Genomic DNA, 21,731 nt, shown 5'->3' with positions numbered 1-21,731 from the left:
GATTAAATGTAATTACTTCCCACTGACCCTGAACACTTCAAGAACTTGTTCACCACTTTAACCTCTCCTCTCAGCACCTTTATTTATTTCATTAGCCTTTAATCTTCTCAGCAGTTTATTGCAGGGCCATGCAGGGCCTCCTCCTCCTCCTCCTCCTCCTCCTCCTCTGTTCTCCATGTGAGAATGGACAGCAGGAATATGTGATGGTCTCGGTGTATGTAGGCCAGTGATAGGCCTTGCATGTGCTGCTCTGTTTTTGGCTTAAAAAGTTCAAGTCATTATTCTCCTCCTGCTCCTATTCAGACGAGGTCCCGTTGGCTCATTGTTATTCTGCCCGAGTGACAGAGAGAGAGAGACACAGAATGGGAGGCTGACTGTGGTTTCTAACGGCAGGGAGCTGGTTGTACTGGGCGGGGGTTTCTGTCGGTGGTTTTTCTGTCCGGATTTTGCGGGCGTGAAGGCATGTTGGTAATCGGCTCAGTAATGAGGAGAGGTACTGAACGGCACCAAATATCTGACCCCGATTCCTGGGAGTAGAGAGAGGCAGAGAGAGGGAGAAAGTGTGTGCGAGAGAGAGGAGGACAGAGAGAGAGGGCCATGTGAAAAAGGGGTGGAGGGGAGTTGAGATTTAGTGCTCTGCTGGATGAAACAACCCCCCACTAACTAACGGAGAGGGAAAGTAGCCTAATAGGAAGAAAAGAGGGGGTGTACTGTTCATTTAACACTCACAGACGCGCAGGAAGCCATTATCGTTTCGCACAATGAGATCAGAAAAGGTAAGTAACTTTTATTTATTTTAAGGAGCCGAATGATGTGTTACTGTTTTACAAAAGGAGCTGAGAGATCAACAGGTAGCTGTTATTGAGCTGCTCTGTGTGGACAAATGGCACGGTGCATTTTCTTTTACTCATTTTTGTTTTTTTAAACATCCACTGTGTAATTACCCAATGTGTTCATTCATATGTATATGCACAGGCAGGCTTGGTATATTTTCTGTTATGTTGCATTTTCCATATTCCAGAGATTTGAATTGATGAGTTGAGATGGTGTGGAAGAAAAGGTTGAAAAGCACTGGAGTACTGTTTTAGCTGCAGCGGTGCACCATTCATTGATCTTTAGAGAAATGCAATAATTAGATGAATAAATATCTGGCAGAATTTCACCATAAAACAGGACAAGATACCGTTTAAACCACCAAAAATGCATCCTGAATCCTTTTTAACACCATTTTCTTTTTGGATCAGCAATTTCTCTCCAGTTAAAATGTTGCAGTGACATTAGGGCTGCAGATATAAAATGTCAGAAAATAGTGTAAAATGCCATCATTTCCTCTGCAATCCCAACTCCAAAGATATTCACTTTACAATCATCAGAACAGCAAATCCTCACAATTGAGAAGTCTGAACCAGGGATTTCATTTTTGCCATTTTGCTTGAAAAATGACAGATTATCAGATTAGTTCCAGATATCTTTCTGCAGATCCAATTAATCTTTGCAGCCTTAAGTGGCATTCACTGATTTTTAAATGCAATGTTTGCTTCCAAACCATTTGAAGACATTTAAAGAGGCCAGACCACATGAATGCACTTTCTGTATCAGTTTCCCAACCACCTGCACTGTTCCTGTTGAATCCTGAAACACTTTATTTCTTAACATTAATCCACACTTTGCTAGAACATGCACACACACATTCTTTCACCTCTTAATCTTGCTTTAGTATTTTACATAATTTTATGTATTTAGAATTGAAGTCCTTCAAACTAAATAAAAAAGAGAAATTTAGGACAAAGCTCCCACTTTTCTGTCTTATCCTGCAGACTATTACAGCTCCTCTGACACATTACAGACTACACCAGGGTGGCCTTAATGAGCAAGAGTCTGGAAATGTTTTCTTTGTGTCATATACCATTAGTTGATCTGGGTCAACGTTTTCTCAGTAATCTTGCTGTGATAACAAAGGAGGACTGCACAGGGAAAACCAAATGAGGATTTTGCCATAAAATCCAGACTGGAAATCCCTTGACCCCGCAGCAGTCCCTCCTTGATCGTCCTCTCTGCCGAGGAAACGTTGTTGTCGCGTGTTTATTCAGTGCTTTGACACCTGTGACTCGGACTGGACGAGCCCATTGTTCTTATCTGAAATGGTATAACTCGTCTGGTATACGAATCTTGGAGAAATATTTGGGTTGCCGTAATGTTGTGAAGCGATAATGCACAAACTGGCAGCTGAGACCAGAAGAGATCCATGTGAAAATAACCCTGCTACCCTCAGAACGAACCCAAGACGGTGTGACATCCTCATCACTTGTTGTGATGGTTCGATGGCCTTAAAAGACATCTGGCTGATTTAAATCAACACTTTCAGTCCTTCACAGTGAAAGCACTAAATAGTCAAGTACATATTCTTGTTTAGTAAATATGAATTTGTGCAGTGAAATCTTATAGTTAATGGAGAAGCTTGCAGTTAGCTATACTACTTGAAAACTCCCTATTGTTTAATATTACAGTTTTAGGAGGTTCTCTGTACACATGGGACATTATAAACATCTGACACTTATCGTTTATTAGTTTCACGATTAATCGATTAATTATTTTCCCAGATCCCTTGGTGGCATCTTCAAATTGTTTTATCCAACAATCTGTCTAAAACCCAAAAATGTTCAAGTTAGTATCATTTATGACAAAGAAAAGCAGCAAATTCTAATTTAATATAAGCTACAAATATAGTATATATATATATATATATATATAGTGGCATTTTGGATTATCAAAATAGTTATCAATTAAATTCTTGGCGTTCAACTAATCAGATAATCGATCGTTTCAGCTCGAGTGCAGATAAATACAAATAAGTGCTTTGACGTCGTCTTTCCTCTGTGAAGGTGACTGTACAAACACCTGGATGTTGAAGTTTTTGGGGTTTATTTTAAGAGTCAATGTGATAGATCACCACTCACTGTTTCCTTTGTTTGACCTTTTTCTCTTTTAGGGGATTTCTGTCTGCTGTAAAGCTTAGGGCCCTGAATAATAAACAACACAAACGTATATAGTGGCAGCACGTAACCCAGAGAAGAAAAATGTCTCGAACAGAAGAGGTCAACAAGATGACAGAAAATGTCTATAAGGTATGACTCCTCTGTCTATTTCTCTGTCTTGTCTGCACCAACACATAATAACGTGTTGTGAAATTATTACAAATGAGAAGAAAGTGTTATAATTTGCCTGCCTTTGTTATTTGTGAATGTTGTTTCAGGGGATTCTGGACCAGTTCAATCCCAGTCTGAAGAACTTTGTGACCATGGGGAAACACTATGAGAAAGCCCTGACAGGTTAGCGAAACATCATATATCTCATGCCACCGGCCTTTGGTTTGTCTGAATCACTGAACAGGATATTTTTCAGGTTTCCCCTAAAACGTGCTCTCTTTACAGGAGTCACTGTGGCTGCCAAAGGGTACTTTGATGCTCTGGTGAAACTTGGAGAGCTGGCGAGCGACAGCCAAGGCTCCAAAGAGCTGGGTGAGTGGGCGACTGGTAGAGAAGAGCCGTGTTGAGGGGGAAATAAAAATGAATTAGTGATGGACCTAATGAAGTTAAGAGAGTCGACGTGACAGCTGGAGAGAAGTTGAAAATAGTCTGTGCTGCATGTGTTAGTGAGGGAGGAGATGAAGACAAGAGGGAATGAGGAAATGTCGAGAGAGAGAGGGAGAGAACAGAGGGAAAGGGAGAGAGTAGGGTCATTGTTGGGAGATTAACAACACCACATGATCTCATTGTAATGCTGAAAACAGCGGGGGAGGCAGGCAGGAGAGTCGGAGGGCGAGATGCCAGCCACCACATACTACAGTGCTGTGTGACCGAGGGAGAGACTCACAGCTGACCGCCACTTTGTAAATGAGAAACTGCGTTAAAACAGCGAGTTTTATGACATTTGTACTGATGTGTTGTCCTGCATGTATGATGATGTTGACTCCGTTGTGAACAGCAATTATTTGAGCACAGATTTGAGATCGTCTGCACAGGTTAAAGATGCACTGTAACATAAAAGCAGCGGATCTAAATCACATATAGTACTGACTGCCTTCGCTGTCCTGTGCTTTACTGCTGCTCACAGGAGACACACTGTTTCAGATGGCCGAGGTCCACAGACAGATTCAGGTGCAGCTGGAAGACGTGGTAAGACTGTGTGCTCGGCTGCTCTGCACAAATTATTTCATGTTATTGACAAATAATTATTTTTACCAACCACTTTAAAGTATCATATAATGTTTATAGTGGCCACAAAGAGTTAATTTTTTTTAGAGATTGTTAAGAAAATGTCTATAATAGTTTAAGTAAAATTTTTCATGTAGATATTGTGCCGTAAAGGGGCACGTAACTTTTGCATTTGCGGGTCAAATATTTCCTTCACAAAACACAAAACTATTCTTTTTATGCAACATACTTTTTAACCTCATAATTACCCCACATATATAAATACACATATGTAAATACACATATATAAATGCACAGATATAAATACACATGTATAAATACACATATATAAATGCACATATATAAATACACATATATAAATACACATGTATAAATACACATATGTAAATACACATATAAATACACATATATAAATACACATGTATAAATACACATATATAAATACACATATATAAATACACATATATAAATACACTTATATAAATACACATATATAAATAAACATATAAAATACACATGTATAAATACACTTATATAAATACACTTATATAAATACACTTATATAAATACACATATATAAATACACATATATAAATACACTTATATAATTACACATGTATAAATACACATATATAAATACACTTATATAAATACACTTATATAAATACACATATATAAATACACATATGTAAATACACATATACAAATACACATATACAAATACACATATATAAATACACATATATAAATACACATGTATAAATACACATATATAAATACACATCAATAAATACACATATAAATACACTTATATAAATACACATATATAAATACACATGTATAAATACATATATAAATACACATGTATAAATACACATATAAATACACATAAATAAATACACATATAAATACACATATACAAATACACATATATAAATACACATATATAAATACACATATGTAAATACACATATAAATACACTTATATAAATACACATATATAAATACACATATATAAATACACATGTATAAATACACATATGTAAATACACATATAAATACACATATATAAATACACATGTATAAATACACATATATAAATCCACATATATAAATACACATGTATAAATACACATATATAAATACACTTATATAAATACACATATATAAATAAACATATATAAATACACATGTATAAATACACTTATATAAATACACTTATATAAATACACTTATATAAATACACATATATAAATACACATATATAAATACACTTATATAATTACACATGTATAAATACACATATAAATACACTTATATAAATACACTTATATAAATACACTTATATAAATACACATATATAAATACACATATGTAAATACACATATACAAATACACATATACAAATACACATCAATAAATACACATATATAAATACACTTATATAAATACACATATATAAATACACATGTATAAATACATATATAAATACACATGTATAAATACACATATAAATACACATAAATAAATACACATATAAATACACATATACAAATACACATATATAAATACACATATATAAATACACATATATAAATACACATATACAAATATACATATATAAATACGCATATATAAATACACATATATAAATACACATATATAAATACACATATGTAAATACACATATATAAATACACATATATAAATACACATATGTAAATACACATATATAAATACACATATGTAAATACACATATATAATACGCATATATAAATACACATATATAAATACACATATATAAATACACATATGTAAATACACATATATAAATACACATATATAAATACACATATGTAAATACACATATATAAATACACATATATAAATACACTTATATAATTACACATGTATAAATACACATATAAATACACTTATATAAATACACTTATATAAATACACATATATAAATACACATATATAAATACACTTATATAATTACACATGTATAAATACACATATAAATACACTTATATAAATACACTTATATAAATACACTTATATAAATACACATATATAAATACACATATGTAAATACACATATACAAATACACATATACAAATACACATCAATAAATACACATATATAAATACACTTATATAAATACACATATATAAATACACATGTATAAATACATATATAAATACACATGTATAAATACACATATAAATACACATAAATAAATACACATATAAATACACATATACAAATACACATATATAAATACACATATATAAATACACATATATAAATACACATATACAAATATACATATATAAATACGCATATATAAATACACATATATAAATACACATATATAAATACACATATGTAAATACACATATATAAATACACATATATAAATACACATATGTAAATACACATATATAAATACACATATGTAAATACACATATAAATACGCATATATAAATACACATATATAAATACACATATATAAATACACATATGTAAATACACATATATAAATACACATATATAAATACACATATGTAAATACACATATATAAATACACATATATAAATACACATATGTAAATACACATATATAAATACACATATATAAATACACATATGTAAATACACATATATAAATACACATATATAAATACACATATGTAAATACACATATATAAATACACATATAAATATAAATTGTTTTAGAGACTTTCTAAATCAAATCCAATGATAACCTTTGTTTTTGTTGTGTTTATAAAGCTGTTCTGAAGCCATGTTCCAAAAAAACCTGTATTCAAATGTTGCTTATGGATCTTTTCATCAACAGTTAAAGTTATTTCACTCTGAGTTGCTCGCCCAGTTGGAGCAGAAGTTGGAACTGGATATTAAATATCTCACAGTAAGTTCAAATAGGTTCATTCACTTTTGATACATCCTTAATTCAAAATGTTTAGTTTCATTTATTTGATTGGAGTTTATTTGAGTAGCTAAGTCTAATTTCAATATTTAATCAATTAGGGGAAAAGACGTAAATACATAAGTATAATGTTAAAAAGAAAATCACCTTGATGAATAGAAGTGGACTTAACCGCCATACTTAAATCTTAAATATTAGCTGTGAAGCCTCGTTTCATCACACGTAATGAACGAGTCCACCGACTCTTCTTCTCGTCCCTCTCAGGCCACCCTAAAGAAGTATCAGAGTGAGCGGAGGTCTAAATCTGAGTCTATTGAGCGCTGCCAGTCCCAGCTGAAGAAACTCCGCAGGAAGAGCCAGGCCAGTCGCCACCCGAACAAATATGGAGACAGAGAGATGCAGGTAAGAGAAGCCCAGAGCTCCACACGGGCGGTGGGAAACATACATAGCCTACTTAATATACAGGTTCTTTAGTAAAATACACAAACTTAAACTAAAGTTAGAAAGATCCTAAACATCTCCCTCGGCATTATAGCCGATTAAATAGCAGAATGTTGTGTAAGAAATAGAAGAAATATTAAAGAACAATCAGCTGATTCTTCAGAAAACAAGGAACTTAGTGCACAGGCCTTTTAATGGGAGAAATATGAATGATATAAGAGGGTGAAAGGGTTTAGTCACTTGGAGAGTTATGTTGGAAGAAAAGGTCAGCGGGGCAAAATGATAATGCTTTAAGATTTGGATTATGTTATCATTGTGCAACAGGCAGGATATGATCTCACATATTCCTCTCTCAGCACATTGTGCATTAAAGGTCAGTGAGTGCTACATGTGTATGCATGTGATCGTGAATGCAGCACTGGGCGAGCGTGTTTGCAGTGAAATCTCTGTGACTTTTTCTGCAGTTTGTGGAGTTGATGAGTCGTCGTCAGGTCGAGCTGGACACGCTGGTTGCCTCGGGTTACAAGTCTGCGCTCACTGAGGAAAGGAGACGATATTGCTTCCTGGTGGACAGACAGTGTAGTGTCACCAAACTGCTTATCAACTACCACTCCAAGGTGATCTGTTCACATTTACCTATTTATTTAGCTCTGTAACTTTTCAGATCCAGATGTATTAATCCACTGCTGAAAATAGTCCCCATAAATGCACAATTTACTCCTGTTTAAGTAACATTTGCTAAAAAAAACCAGACTATATATTTGTAACTTGATTCTGAAGCACAAACTGACACATCTTTCTGTCCTTTTGAATATAATCCAGGTGAGAGAGCTTCTGTCACAGAAACTGTCATCCTGGCAGCAGTCATGTTCTCAGCCCACAAAGCTGCCAGAGCGCGCTCTGAATCTGCTGCGTCACACTGCACCTCAAGGCTCAGGGGCTGCAGGGATAGCCGAGGTCCTCCGCCACACCAAGATCGGCTCTGCTCAGCCAGAACAGGTCATCATTTTTATTTATACCGTGTCAGATGTTGGATGTGTTCTTTGAACTAAATCCTAATCTCAGCTGGATTCCATGATGGCTTGATAGTTTGAAACCCACAAAACAAATTCATTATTTTAGTTGTTCCTGGAAGAAATGGGACAAAGTATTTCCTAAGTAACTCTTAAGTCTTGGCTATGAAGTTTTGAGTTAAGTCCCAAGTCCTAAACCTTTTGAGTTGAATGCTAAACTAGTTAATATAGAAATAAGAACAGCTTCCCATCAATAGCTAAGATATTTCTGACTGTTTATTGACTTAATAAAAAACATTTAGGCTAGTAAAGTCTTAGCTGCATAGTCTGTAAATCCTTATGTGATCTGAAATATCACATATTTTAATAACTTGGAGATTATATCACAAGTAAAAAAGCTAAAATCCAAATTCAGTCACAAGGTTTTGGTGTTAAACTTTGATTAGACATTCACAAGCTTAGATTTTTAACAGGGACTTCTCATTTCTGATAGTTAACAGTATCTGTCCCTGATTTTTCAGAGACTCTCTGTTCAAGAAGTCCCTCCTCTGATGAACGGAGACTACAGTCGCTCCCAGCAGCAGCGCTCGCTCCCCTCCTCCTCCAAGAGTGAAACTAGTCTTCCTCAGGGCTCCCCTCAGACTTTCCGCTCCCTCTCCAGTGGAGGAGCTGCTGGAGGTTCGTCACGAGGAGCGTCTCCTCAGCACACCAGCACACCTCTCAGTGCATCGGCCTGCCCCCTCCCTGACAGCAGCGCCAGCAGCAGCACCAGCCCCGCTGCTTCTACCCCCACTACGTCTGGCGGGTTGGCCCAGCAAAGCTCTCTCATCCTGGCCGGCAACACATCCAACCTCTCCCCGAGCCTCATCCCCTCCACAGTGATGTCGCTCAGCCAGATCTCCCCGGCCGGCGGCCCATTACATGGCATGACCCTCCCAATCGCCCACAGTGCGCCTCACAGTCCGCCTCTGCCCCACAGCGCTCCTCTCTCCAGGGCCATGACTCCTGTGCAGTTACTGCACCAACAGGTGGGACCAGGAGGGAGCAATACTTCCTCCTCGTCACATAATCCCTGGCTTCTGAAGACCGCTGACATGTGTGGAACAGCAACACTTCCACTGCCGAGGAGACCTCTCAGTGAAATGAGGCTGGGCGGCTTTCAGGGTAAGATGTGATGAGTCTCCTCTGTATATTTGAGTCTCTCCATCCCCATGTTTACCTCCCACCAAGGAGGTTACGATGAAAGTGTGAAGCATGGTGTGAAGGAAAGTCCTAACGAGCAGAGCACTGCAAACAAGTCATAGATGGTAGTGACAGTCTGATTTAGTGCAAGGGCACCTTTCATCAATGTCTGATGAATCTCTGGAGCCTGCCCTATCTCCCTGACCTTGCCAGTCTGAATACTCTCGGCCCATCTTAAGTCTTATCTTGCAGCTGTGCGCCGTAGGCTAAAAGATGAGCCACATGTTTTGGAGAGATGACCCGAGTGCCCTTCTAGTTCAAGTTGTAATCATTAGATTTTAGTCCTTATTGATTTGGCGACACCCATGCTTACTGTGGTAACAGCAAGTGCGGAGCAAGCCCAGCAGCTACTTTTTCAGAAATACAACAGAAGAGCAACAGATGTTACAGGACAAACTCTTTTATTAAAGAATTCCATCAAAAATAATTGAAACAAATGTTTTTTACTCCAACTGACAAAAAATGCTGTTAAAGTGAAGCAGCAGCAGTAACTTAATACATACAGCTGTAGGTGAGCGAAAACTAAACAGTCCAGCTGATACCAGTGAGATACAAATGTAATAACGTTGGATTACATGCATGCATCATTTCAGATCCCTCGTGCTGACAATTGTTTTCATGATTATAACTTGTTTCCCTCTTTCTCCTTTACCAAGGCTCTAGTCTCCCCAGGATGCTGCCTTTATCTGGACCTACCCGTGTGGAAGCCATGTTCGCTCACACTCCTGCAGCACCAGAAGCCGGCAGCGGCGTAGGGGGCGGGGGCGGGGGCGGGGCTTGCTTACTGCACTTCCTGCCTGGTGACAACATCACCCTGCTCATCTCTGAAGCCAGAGACGGATGGCACTATGGTCAAAATGAACGAACTGGACGGTATGTTTTACAAATTGCAGACTGATGTAAAACAACGCTGAGTAACTTGAGAGGGCTTTATAGTTTACTGCAAGTAGAATGACCTTTTCTTTCTTACTTCAGAGGACTTTACATCTCGCATGTTGTGTGCAAGCTTCTCTCTGACTCTTTTTGTATTATTCTTCTGTGGTCACATGTAGTCAAATTTCCCTTCACAGGAAAGGCTGGTTCCCTTTCTCCTACACGCAGTCACAGCACAGTACGATGGATCACCTCGAGAGGTAAGTCAAAGAAGAATGAAAACTGAAATGTGCAGATTTTTAGGACGTTAATGACATAAATGCTTCCTTCACTTCCCTTTAGTTGTTTTACAACTGATTATGGCAACATCATGCCAGACAGAAAGAAAGAGCACAGGAGCTCATAAAGTGCAGAACTATACTTACTCTTTCCCTCTCAGTATTGCCACTGCTGTTTCCCGAACAGGTTCTCTTCCAACACCAACAGCTTTGTTGACGAATTAACACAAAACCAACATCTCTCGACTCATGTTCCCTTTGTCTTTTTCCATGTATATTCTTTCCTCTCTGTCCTCCCCTCTAGCTCTCTCTTCTTATCTAAGGCTAACAGCACCAGTACGGGCCAACTCGACAAGCTGGTGTCTCCAGGTCTCCCAGCCCTCACCCCCGAATCAGAGGAGGAGCACTCCCTTCCTCCCCAGAGGGTCAGCACCTTCCGCCCGCGCCCGTACAGCATGGCCGACAGCCACAAGGTCAGAAACATGAAACCTTTGGGAGGTCAAAGGTCAAAGTCTTCTCCCAACTGAGCCTTACTCTAAAGGGATACAGAATCAAAATATCCTTTAATATTATCTCTTCTTTACATCACAGATCACCGCAGAATTGGTCTCTCCACCACCCTCACCAACCAGGTAACTTTAAGCAATTCAAGAGAGAGAGATAGAGAGAGAGAGACAGAGTGAGAGAGAGAGAGACAGAGAGATAGAGAGTGAGAGAGAGACAGAGAGAGAGAGAGCATTTATAGTAACAATTTAGATGATCTGTTTCTTACAATTCCCACCGCTGTATGAACTCATTTGCGACCCGGTAATTGCCAGTTATTATAATGTGCGATTGTCAAACCTTTAATTTTTTCCTTTTAGGGCCAATCCATTTGCCCACGTCCGACTCAGAAGAACTGTCACCAACGATCGCTCAGCTCCCATCATTGAGTAAGAGTTTTATTCCCACAGCAGCAGCAATCCTGTTGTCTGTGGTTTGTCGGTCCATCAAACCTCAGGTTGAATCCTGGAAACAGCTCATTGGTTCAGCTGGATTCTTTACTGTGGATGTTCTTTTTCGCAAATTAATTAAATACCGATTCTGTTTCACGTGAAGGAAAAGAACATTTCAACATCAAGTATGAAAGGTTCATGTGTAAAAGGCTGACCTGTTATAAATATGGTCCATTCAATTTTTAAGGTAGTTAATAGGAAAAGATAAGTAGAAACAAGACCACTTAATATCTGGAAATTCTGATTGACTGAAACATGGACATATAAACAAAATCTAGGCTAGTTTTAATGAAAAAGAAATAAAGTGTTGTTAGCTTAGAGTTTGAGATCGATTTACTGTATCGTCCAGAATGACTAACATTTTTAGGTTTTTCCTGGCCAATGGAAGATGCCTCTTATTTCTCTTCCTGTTTTACACTGCAATTTTCTCTCTAGACATAACCTTTAATGTAGTTTGTTGGGTTGTTTTTTGTGCCATATCCAGAAATGTTTTCTTTGTTGAGCTGATCTAGGGACTGGCTCCTAATAGCAGGTTGTGAACTTTCACTTTCACTGTAATGAAGTGTGACGGGGAAAGGACAGGCTCCTACTCTAAAAGTGCTATTACAATATTATATTTTATAGAAAAACTGCCAGATTATTTTTTGGTTTCAATGAAGGATGAACTTTTAAATTTAAATTAAGTGTCTTTTCTTGTTTAAAATGTTTGGTTGAGAGACTCTTGGCATATTTTAGTGAAATTGGCACAATGAGGTTTTTTTTCGGGTCTTTTTTTTTTTTTTTACTTTAAAATGACTGTTTAAGTCCCTGTCAGTTATATCTTATGTTTATGCCAGTTAACATTACATATTCTGCTGCTGTAAAGTCACATATTAGTATTTTATGAATGTAGATTTGTGGATTAGTGGAACTCTTATGGAAGAGTATTAGGGTCAGGCATAAGAAGAAAAGAAATCAGTTATACTCTTCTTTATTACCTGGACTCAAAATACATTATGAAAACCAACAACAACCTTACATTTGATTATTTTAATGATTGAGCAATAAGACTTGTTAGTTTCAGAGTGAAATACTTATTCAATACAGAGTCCTACAAAACGCAGAAACAGAAAAGCTTATGAGCTTCACAGACACAAACTGTGACAGTTAATAGTTGAACGTTTGGATGGTGTTATTCCTGAAAGTTATTATTTTTTATAAAGTAGCATGTTGTGGAGGGTTTAAAGTGTTAAGAACGAGAGATTTACGTGCTTAGTCTTTGGATTTGATGTCTTCTTGATTCCTTTTCGGTCCCAAATCTAAAGCTAGACAACATCCAGGCTAGTTGATTGTAGTTGTATGTTTACCAATCAGACTGAGCAGAATCTTCAAGAGATGTAAAAGCCGTGACGGACGATAGGATTGAGTTTTAATGGAGAAATGTTTTGATGAAAGTGATGAAGAAAGCATACGGGAAGTTGACCAACGTCTTAGCAAGTGTTTATGGTAAACTAGAGATATCCAAAGTAATATTCTGTAGTTCTGTAGTCGCATCTAAAAAACTGTGGTTTAAAGGTGAAACTTTATATTCAAACTTTAATGGTTTGTGTTCCTGTTGTAACTTCTGTGATCTTTTAGCACCTTGAAGATTCAAGATAACGCCCACAAGGGTCATAGTAAATCATCTCTAACAGCATATATATTACTTTGAGTAGCATGGCATCATTAATAGAGATGACCACAAAATGATAGAGCTAATGCTTATTCATGCTTGTAAATAGTGCTGAAAACATATGTAACTGTATGACTTTTATTTGACTTCTTTTTCTAATGATATTTCACTTTGGTAGAACACTTTGACTTTGTAGAAGCTGTAGAAGCAGTAAACCTCCCTGCACATGTCAGTCGTGGCATTTAAACCTTTCTCTCTGACTCTGAAAAAGAAACAACACAGCGATAATACAGAATGATATATATATATATATATATATATATATATATATATTGATTAAAATATACCTTAATATTGGAGTCACAGTAACTGGTGGCTGTTGTCGAGGCCAGTATTAGTGATTCATAAAATAGAATGAAAGATTAACTGAGTTTGGGGCAAGCGATAAAGACAACAATATTGTAAGGCAAATAAATGTGCCTTAAATGTAAGTGCATAAATAGAAAATGTGCAAATATTTGAGAAATAATGTAGTATATGTACAACATATACATAAATAATGTGTGTAATATGTTGTAAGAAATATATGAGGACTCTGTTAAAAATATAAATGTTGAATGAATAGACACATTTAGTCTAAAGGATGTTGCATGTGTGTACAGAAAGTATGTGTAAATGTCTAAATGATTTATTTGGAATCTGTTCATTGTGCTCTAATAACGCCTGCAGAGGGAGGCACCTTATACTGAAAACAGGAACTTATACAAAGTCCAAAAGTCTTCTCTCAAAGTGAAATATTGTTTTTAACATTGCACACCCCATTTACACAGTTCCTTGGTTCTGTGAAAAATACGAAGCAACGTAAACAGACGTGTCAGTCTGTTCTCTGAATTACATCGACGTGAAATCCTGGTGACTGCAGAAGATATTATATTATGATGAATACTGCGGAGACATTCTTTACCTACACTGAATATTGACATGTTGTGAAATAAAAGCTCTATGAAGGAAATCTTTGGCCACATTTGCTCTTTGTTTGTTTGAGTGTGTCTATGGGAGTGGAAGACAAAGTACATGAAAGAACCGAGACAATCAGATGAGTTCAAATGCATTACATCTTACTGAATAATCCAGTCTCTTATTTTAACTGTAGCAGCTGAGTCTTCATGCTGTACTGCCGCACATATTGTTCTTACTCGTGCAAGTAGAATAATGCTGGTACGAAACAAAGAATTCACATTTTAAGAGTGTTAACTCGATTCCAGCTTTGTCAAGTTAAGCCTCTTCTGACGGATCAGGGTTGTGTTGAAGCTTAGTTTCAAAACTCTCACGATCTGCTCATAAGAAATCTTAATGCCGGGTCATGTTTTCTGACCAAACATTTTTAGTTGGTTCACTTTAGTGGGCGTTTTGAGATTTTGGTTTACCAATGCAGCATTTGTCTTGGAGAAGAGGGTCAAAAGTATTTCATGCAAACTTCTTGAAAACTAAAGGTTGAGATCATTTGAAGGTTTACTCATGTTTGAAAAAAAATGAAGACCTAACTATTTAGCTCCGTGTTCAAATTTCAACAGCTTAAATGGGGCAAATTATTGTTAAGTTCATTTTGAGCAATTCTGCCTGAAGTTTAAATAAAAACCAGCAAACTATTGAACTTAAAAAAAAAAAAAAGGTCCAGATCACAAAACACTGTTAGACTAGAGGTTCTAGTCTTAAGCCTTGGTCAAGTCAGGCTATTAAGACAAAATAAACTATTTCTAAAATGTTCATAAAATGTTATAATGTACCAAAACATACATTCAATCCAAATGTATCAAAACCAAGCAATGTGGCACAAAAGTAGAATTAAATAAATCTTTATTGTGGGACAGTGATAGGTGGAGCAGTTTTGCGGACACATATGAACAATAGGAACGGCACAAGTGATCGTGCGAATGTGAAGTTAAAGATTTTTAAGCCAGTCCAAGTTTGGTCCTTTTGGGTCACTCGGATGAGCAGGGACATCCGGCATGTTTCCATCATCTCGCACAGGGACTGCATTGGGAAAGAAAGGAAAACAAGCTTTAATATTTGATTAGACGAGAGTTGAAGTAAATGATTGAAATACCCAGAGCTGTATCACATGCGTCAGCATAGTGTAGTGTCTTTCAGCGACACTCAAACACAACCTGCAGTAAAATGTGTTTACTGTTTACCTGGGTAGTTGTACGGCATAGCTGAATTGATCATTGCTGTATACTTTGTGTAGGGGCTGATAAATGGAATAATAAGACCTGAGGAAATAGAAAGTTGTATTAATTACACTTTGTGTCTGCATTGGTCAATTGACAAGAAAACATGGGTTATGGTCCCAAGAAACAAAGATCACAGAGAAAGAGCACACATTACTCCCTTTCGGAGGTACACTGATTTAACTTGCTCCAAACACTGTATGTAAAGATATCTCACGAGTCACGATCAATCAACTTGTGGTGCTTTTGGCTTTTATTTTTCTCTAACCTTATGAGGCACACCTGTGTTATATAATGAACTCAATAAACCTGAACTGAGGACAGTTGAGGTAACCTATACAGTATACACCACTGGAATCTTATGGGTCCATATCCTATACAGCCTGTGGTCCATATCTGGGATATCATATGATATGAAATGTTGCTTTATTAGCATGGCAATAATTCAGTACAGTATTTACAAAGCAAGTTGTACAATGCTATGCTCTCTGTCTATCACACATATTTCTGAGCAAAATTTAGGAGACTGGTTACTGACCTATCGCTCCAATAGTACAGGAGGCCATGATAACAGGCTCCTTATTCCAGACATTCTTCAGGAACGCTGCGATTCCTGCAGATAAACAAAAACAGGTTAAAATCCTCCACAGCTGACAACCTACGAGTAGCTAACGTTAGCCACCGTTAGCAACACATCCAAGGTCACGTTTTTCGATGTATTTTGAATGGATATCATTGTGTTAAAGTAACTCTGAGACATAGTTAGCTTAGTTTCGAGTGTGTCAAGTATTTATGTGTGCTATATGGATGTCTTAATATAGCTACTTTCTGTACAAAAGATGACAAAATAATCACATACCCGCCATGTTGTCTTGTGTAGTTTCAACTCAACTGGGTGCGGGTGCTCATGGGAAATGTAGTTAACTATCAACTGACGTATGTTTTCTGCGTCCGTCGCATAAAAACACACTGACGAGAATGGAAAGAAAGGGCTGCTCTTGCTTCGCTTTACGTTTGATTTTAGCGAAATATAATGAATAAAAACGCTCTTAGATAACCTGGCGGTGTATTTAAAGACTATTAAACAGTCCATCGCGTGGTCTGACCGTTGGAAACGGTTTGCAGTGGACTTTTAAACCCGCAGGACACAGCTGTAAGAGCTATAAATCAGAAATGTAAGTACTGGGTAGATTGCATGTTGCCTCCTAGTGTGATAGTCCGTCATTGATGATACCAGGGTTGATCTTTTTCAGTGTTTACGTTACTTACTTAACAAAACATTGCTGATTGTTTTGAACAGAAATTCCCAGTGGTGGAATGTAACGTTAACTAAGTATCTACATTTAACGTTATTCAAGTAATTTACTGTACGTAAGTACCATTTTAAAGGTATATTACTTGAGACTTTCCATTTGATGCTACTTTAAATTTCTACTCCTATTTATTTTAGAGGCAAATATTGTACTTTTTACTCCACTACATTTATTCGATTATTATTCGATTCATTATTAGTTACTTCAGCATCAGTGAGACTTACACATATGCATCACTAATTGTAATCCACTAATATAATATCATTCGGAAATTCTGTATAATGAGTACTTTTAGTACCTGAAATGTGTTTTGGTGCTTAAATAAACACTTAAATAATAGTTTGAATGTTGGGCTATTTTACTTCTATTTCACCACTATAAATTCCTTAAAAATATCATCAAAATTGGCACAAGAGGTATAGTGCATTTGTACCTACACATACTGTATCTGCAATGCATTATATTATAAAAGTTTTCTATAATAACAGTATCTTCTCTGTCTTCCTTTTGCAGATGATGGAGGATTTCTCCGGTTTGGCTCTACCTCCTCTGTTTGGAGGACACATCCTGGAGGCAGAGCTGGAGCCTGGTGGTGTGGAGCTGGGACCAGGAGAGGTAATGTAATGATAATGGTAATGGTGATGTGGGAACAAACACCTAGGAGCAAGTACTCCCTTCACCACAAAGTCATGAGAGGCATTGCACATAGCTGTCTTCGTACGCATATTGTATCAAATATTACTAGTTTTAACACCACCTCTTAGCTTGCAAAAGTAAAATATACTATTTAAATTGTAAGTTATATCTCTAAAGAAAATAGCAAAGTAAATAGGCTATGAATGAGATCTATATATGCCATAATTCTGTCTAAATCTTATTTTATAGTTGTGACATACATTTCCTATTATATAAGACTTTAGAAAAGATACTTTTCCAAATATTGTTATTCGTGGTCATATGTAGGTAGCTTAGTGTGTGGAGCAAGGATCTGCTGGGGTTGCATCAGTCATACAGAAAGGTATTTCATATCAAAGTAGGTACATAATGAGACCATTATTTTGAAATACAGATATCTGTGATGTGTTATCTCTGAGCACCAATAATATTACTACAATATTTAGCATCATAACTTTGTGTAATAGATTCAGCAACAATAACTTTTTACACTTTTTCCTTTCCAGGTGGAGCTGGGCTCTGGAGGCAATGAGCTGCTGGAGAGTACAGAACAGGAGGATGAAGAGAGAAGAGCTCTTGATAAGAGGAAATATCTGGCTCTGAACAGGAGATGTAAAGACATTGAACAGGTGTGTGCAAACTTGCATATAATTGTGTTAGGGTTAGGAATATGGGCTATATTTAGGTTTATTGTCATTTAGTTCCTAATTTCTCACATCATTTCTAGCTATGGACTTTTACACACCAACACTAATTGCTGATTGATTATTGTAGCACTGCAAATACAAGCACAGAACAGGCTATTCGTTTCAGCAATGCCTTTTACAATATGATTATTTTTTAATAAAGATACCTTCTGATCATTCTGCTTTTCTACACTGTTTTTTATTAAGTGACATATGCCTAGAAATATTAGCTAAGTATGATGATGTATTTGTAATCCCTTCCAAATGTGTCTTTTTCAGGTGAATCAGAAGATTCTTGGTCGCCTTCATCAAGTACAAAGAATTACACGACGCTTGAAGAAGGAGAGACGGTACAAAACCCCCTTACTATAGCTCAATTTCTGCATTTCCCACTCCCGTCTGAAGATTGTGTTAATCTCGCAGGTTTCTCATGAAGACTTTAGATGCTCATGGGGATGACTACAGAAACGCCCAGCTCACTATACTTCTAGAGGTGAGAATAAGATGGACAGGTGACTGAATGTGATACATTAAAAAAATAAAATAATGCATTTATCACCAAAGGTTTTTTGAAAAAAATTATCCAAACGTTATTAGGTTTTTTTTCTTTTCCTCAAAATGTTGAATATCTTACAATTACTAAATTCCGGCTGATAATAATTGTATTAATTTGTTTTACTAATTTACTAATACTTTACTATTTTCAGATTAACCTGTTACGGCCCAGGGCAAACATTTAGGCCCCTTTTGACTGAAAAATGAAGTATGGGAGCACAATATAAACTAAAATAATTAAGGCCTTTGATCTGGATTTTGACACATGACCTAGTACAGAACAGGGTCTCATGATCAGGTATTAATGCAGGACTCACTTTAGTTGTTATTTGAGTTTAGATGACCAACATCCAATACACACACAGCTCATTTAGGGCTTTGGGCCCTCTGAGGATACAAGGGCAGTTTCCCAGCCGGTCTTCTGATATTTATAATGTACCAATAATAAATGCTAAAGCTCGTTTTAATGTCTTTTAACATTTCTTTCATGTGTTCTTGATTCAGGATGAACCAGGAGCCAATTTAGATCCTGCTGCACGAGTGGAGGATGACAGGCTCAACGGTGTGTCTGGCTCCACTCCGTCTGCTGCGTTGCATCATGCTGCGGGACCAAAGAGGAGAAGACACCGAATTCCACGACAAGAAAAGGATAAAGACCAACAGGTCGGTGAAGAACTCTGCTGATAAATCTGAAGAACACTGACTGAGAGAGAGCTATTGTAATGTCATTAAGTCATTCACAGTCTCCTCTCTGTGAGGAGCAGCGACGATCGCTGGTGCAGGAGGAGCACATGCTGCAGGAAGATCGGAAAGTGGCTGATGGTATGCCGCTAGGGTTAAGCAGCATATGCCGATACCTGGAGTAATATGCCGCTCCACCGGCATATGCCGTTTCCTAATGGCATGTGCTGCTTGAAAGTGGTACGCAACTGTCACACCAGTAACTTCCCCTGATGCGTATTTCCCATTAGTAAATATATTTTTATTTTTTAATTCACAAAGTTGCGCAACATAGGGCAGTTTCTCTACTCTAACATGGATGTTGTTATCCTAGCCATCGTAGCCAGTCTGACTAATCATTAACAGACATTTAGAGCCAACTAACTAAATTATATTGGTATTATTTTTTGGCATGTTTAATATTAGAATGCGATCACACATTATGTAAAACTGACAAGTCCTCAGGACTTGGATTGCGGCCAGACTGGACACTACAGTGACTCACTATCGCCTCTAGAGGAACAAGTGTCCTAACAAGACAGAACGGGCCAGGGCAGTTAGACTGCTAATTCTCTGCAACACAATACTGTAACCTCTTCTCATTCTGTTGATAATGTTCGTTATATCTTACACATCTTTAATGTAAGCATAATTGATCTTCTGTTGACTGAGTTTCTGCTTCTTTTCCCAGACTGAACCAGACATGTCAGTGTTGACAGAAACACAGTTTGGAGAAATGCCGAGCCCAACCTCTCTGTCTCACTGATCATTGCACTGCAGCCCTGGATATGATGATGATGATGATGATGATGATGATGATGGGGCACCCAGTTTCTTTAACTCTTCAGTTGATACGCTGCCTCTCAGCCAGGTTTTGCAATGTTTGTAGTTTTACTTGAACATTGGGAACTGATTGAATTCATATCAGATAAAATGAGATGTTATTCACCTGGTACATATATACATTTGTTTTGTATATATTTTTTTCTGTTGACATATTTTGTACTTAGATTTGATGACAACACATAATTATGACCAGTGGCAAACTGTGCACACTGTCATAGACGGCCTTGATAAATATTTTATAACCTAGATATAATTATTGTGGGGTTGAAAAGTTGTTTTATTAATGGATTTCATAATATGTTCCTGGATACTATCACTGATTTCATGGTTCATGATTTTATTTCAGTAACTGCTGAAATAAAGTGCTACTGGCAAATGGACTGTATTATAAAATGTTTTTTGTATAAAAAAAAAGGGGTTTAATCATTGTTTTTAACTTTAATAGTTTCAAAGTGTTTGAAGAAAAAGTAACTAAGATAAAATGGAGTCTCATAATATTTATATAAATATATAATATATATATATATATATATATATATATATATATAATATAATATATATTTATATATATAATATATAATATATATTTATATATATAATATATAATATATATTTATATATATATACTTGTAATATATATATATATTACAAGTATCTGAAATATGTGTAAATATGCAAATGAGGTATCTTATTAAATATGTTCTTCTTTGCATAAATTTCCAGAACAGAAATCTGACTCTTGGATGAAGCCAGGTTTAAAATTCTTGTTTCATTTAGTTGACATATTAGAACCAAAGGATTTTACAAAGAAAACTGACTGACTGAAACGGGAAGGTTTCGTGTAAGTGCTACTGAAGTGGAGATTTCTTGCAGTATGAGGGGAAAAAACTCATTTTCAGAAAAGCCTTTGAAGACGTGTATTGTAAAATTACGCTTTTGCAAGACACAACAGATGAATAGAATAAACATCTTTAACACATTTAAGAGGAATCTACAGACAATACATGTGTATTTTGGATGTTTTATTTCCACTAGTCTGAAA

General features: G+C 36.4%; 3 protein-coding genes across 5 annotated transcripts; 2 read left to right on the top strand and 1 right to left on the bottom strand.

Annotated features, from left to right (window-relative positions):
• Positions 1-269: 269 nt before the first annotated feature.
• LOC115021572 (brain-specific angiogenesis inhibitor 1-associated protein 2) lies at positions 270-14,670 on the top strand. Its single transcript, XM_029452090.1, has 15 exons — positions 270-776; positions 2,990-3,125; positions 3,254-3,329; positions 3,432-3,518; positions 4,114-4,175; positions 7,081-7,152; positions 7,435-7,572; positions 8,076-8,228; positions 8,434-8,610; positions 9,146-9,788; positions 10,523-10,739; positions 10,937-10,999; positions 11,322-11,490; positions 11,609-11,649; positions 11,881-14,670. The coding sequence occupies exons 2-15, from the start codon at positions 3,078-3,080 to the stop codon at positions 11,951-11,953; spliced, it is 2,019 nt and encodes a 672-aa protein (XP_029307950.1). The 5' UTR covers positions 270-776; positions 2,990-3,077; the 3' UTR covers positions 11,954-14,670.
• Positions 14,671-15,503: 833 nt separating this feature from the next.
• Positions 15,504-16,906, bottom strand: ndufa3 (NADH:ubiquinone oxidoreductase subunit A3). The gene is made up of 4 exons (XM_029451406.1): positions 16,754-16,906; positions 16,433-16,507; positions 15,859-15,936; positions 15,504-15,697 (listed from the first exon to the last, which is right to left on the bottom strand). The coding sequence occupies exons 1-4, from the start codon at positions 16,758-16,760 to the stop codon at positions 15,606-15,608; spliced, it is 252 nt and encodes an 83-aa protein (XP_029307266.1). The 5' UTR covers positions 16,761-16,906; the 3' UTR covers positions 15,504-15,605.
• Positions 16,907-16,930: 24 nt separating this feature from the next.
• tfpt (TCF3 (E2A) fusion partner) lies at positions 16,931-21,070 on the top strand. 3 transcript variants are annotated; one of them, XM_029451403.1, is made up of 7 exons: positions 16,931-17,069; positions 17,721-17,822; positions 18,389-18,511; positions 18,848-18,918; positions 18,992-19,061; positions 19,628-19,786; positions 20,535-21,070. In XM_029451403.1, exons 2-7 carry the CDS (start codon positions 17,721-17,723, stop codon positions 20,607-20,609), a joined length of 600 nt encoding a protein of 199 aa, XP_029307263.1. In that variant the 5' UTR covers positions 16,931-17,069; the 3' UTR covers positions 20,610-21,070. The 3 variants fall into 3 exon arrangements, with proteins under 3 accessions (XP_029307263.1, XP_029307265.1, XP_029307264.1); XM_029451405.1 differs by lacking the exon at positions 16,931-17,069 and adding an exon at positions 17,108-17,261; XM_029451404.1 differs by lacking the exon at positions 16,931-17,069 and adding an exon at positions 17,109-17,265.
• Positions 21,071-21,731: the final 661 nt, after the last annotated feature.

Source organism: Cottoperca gobio, chromosome 16 (assembly GCF_900634415.1).
Source record: "Cottoperca gobio chromosome 16, fCotGob3.1, whole genome shotgun sequence".
Lineage (NCBI taxonomy): Eukaryota > Metazoa > Chordata > Actinopteri > Perciformes > Bovichtidae > Cottoperca > Cottoperca gobio.
This window is presented reverse-complemented; position numbering and strand designations above follow the sequence as displayed.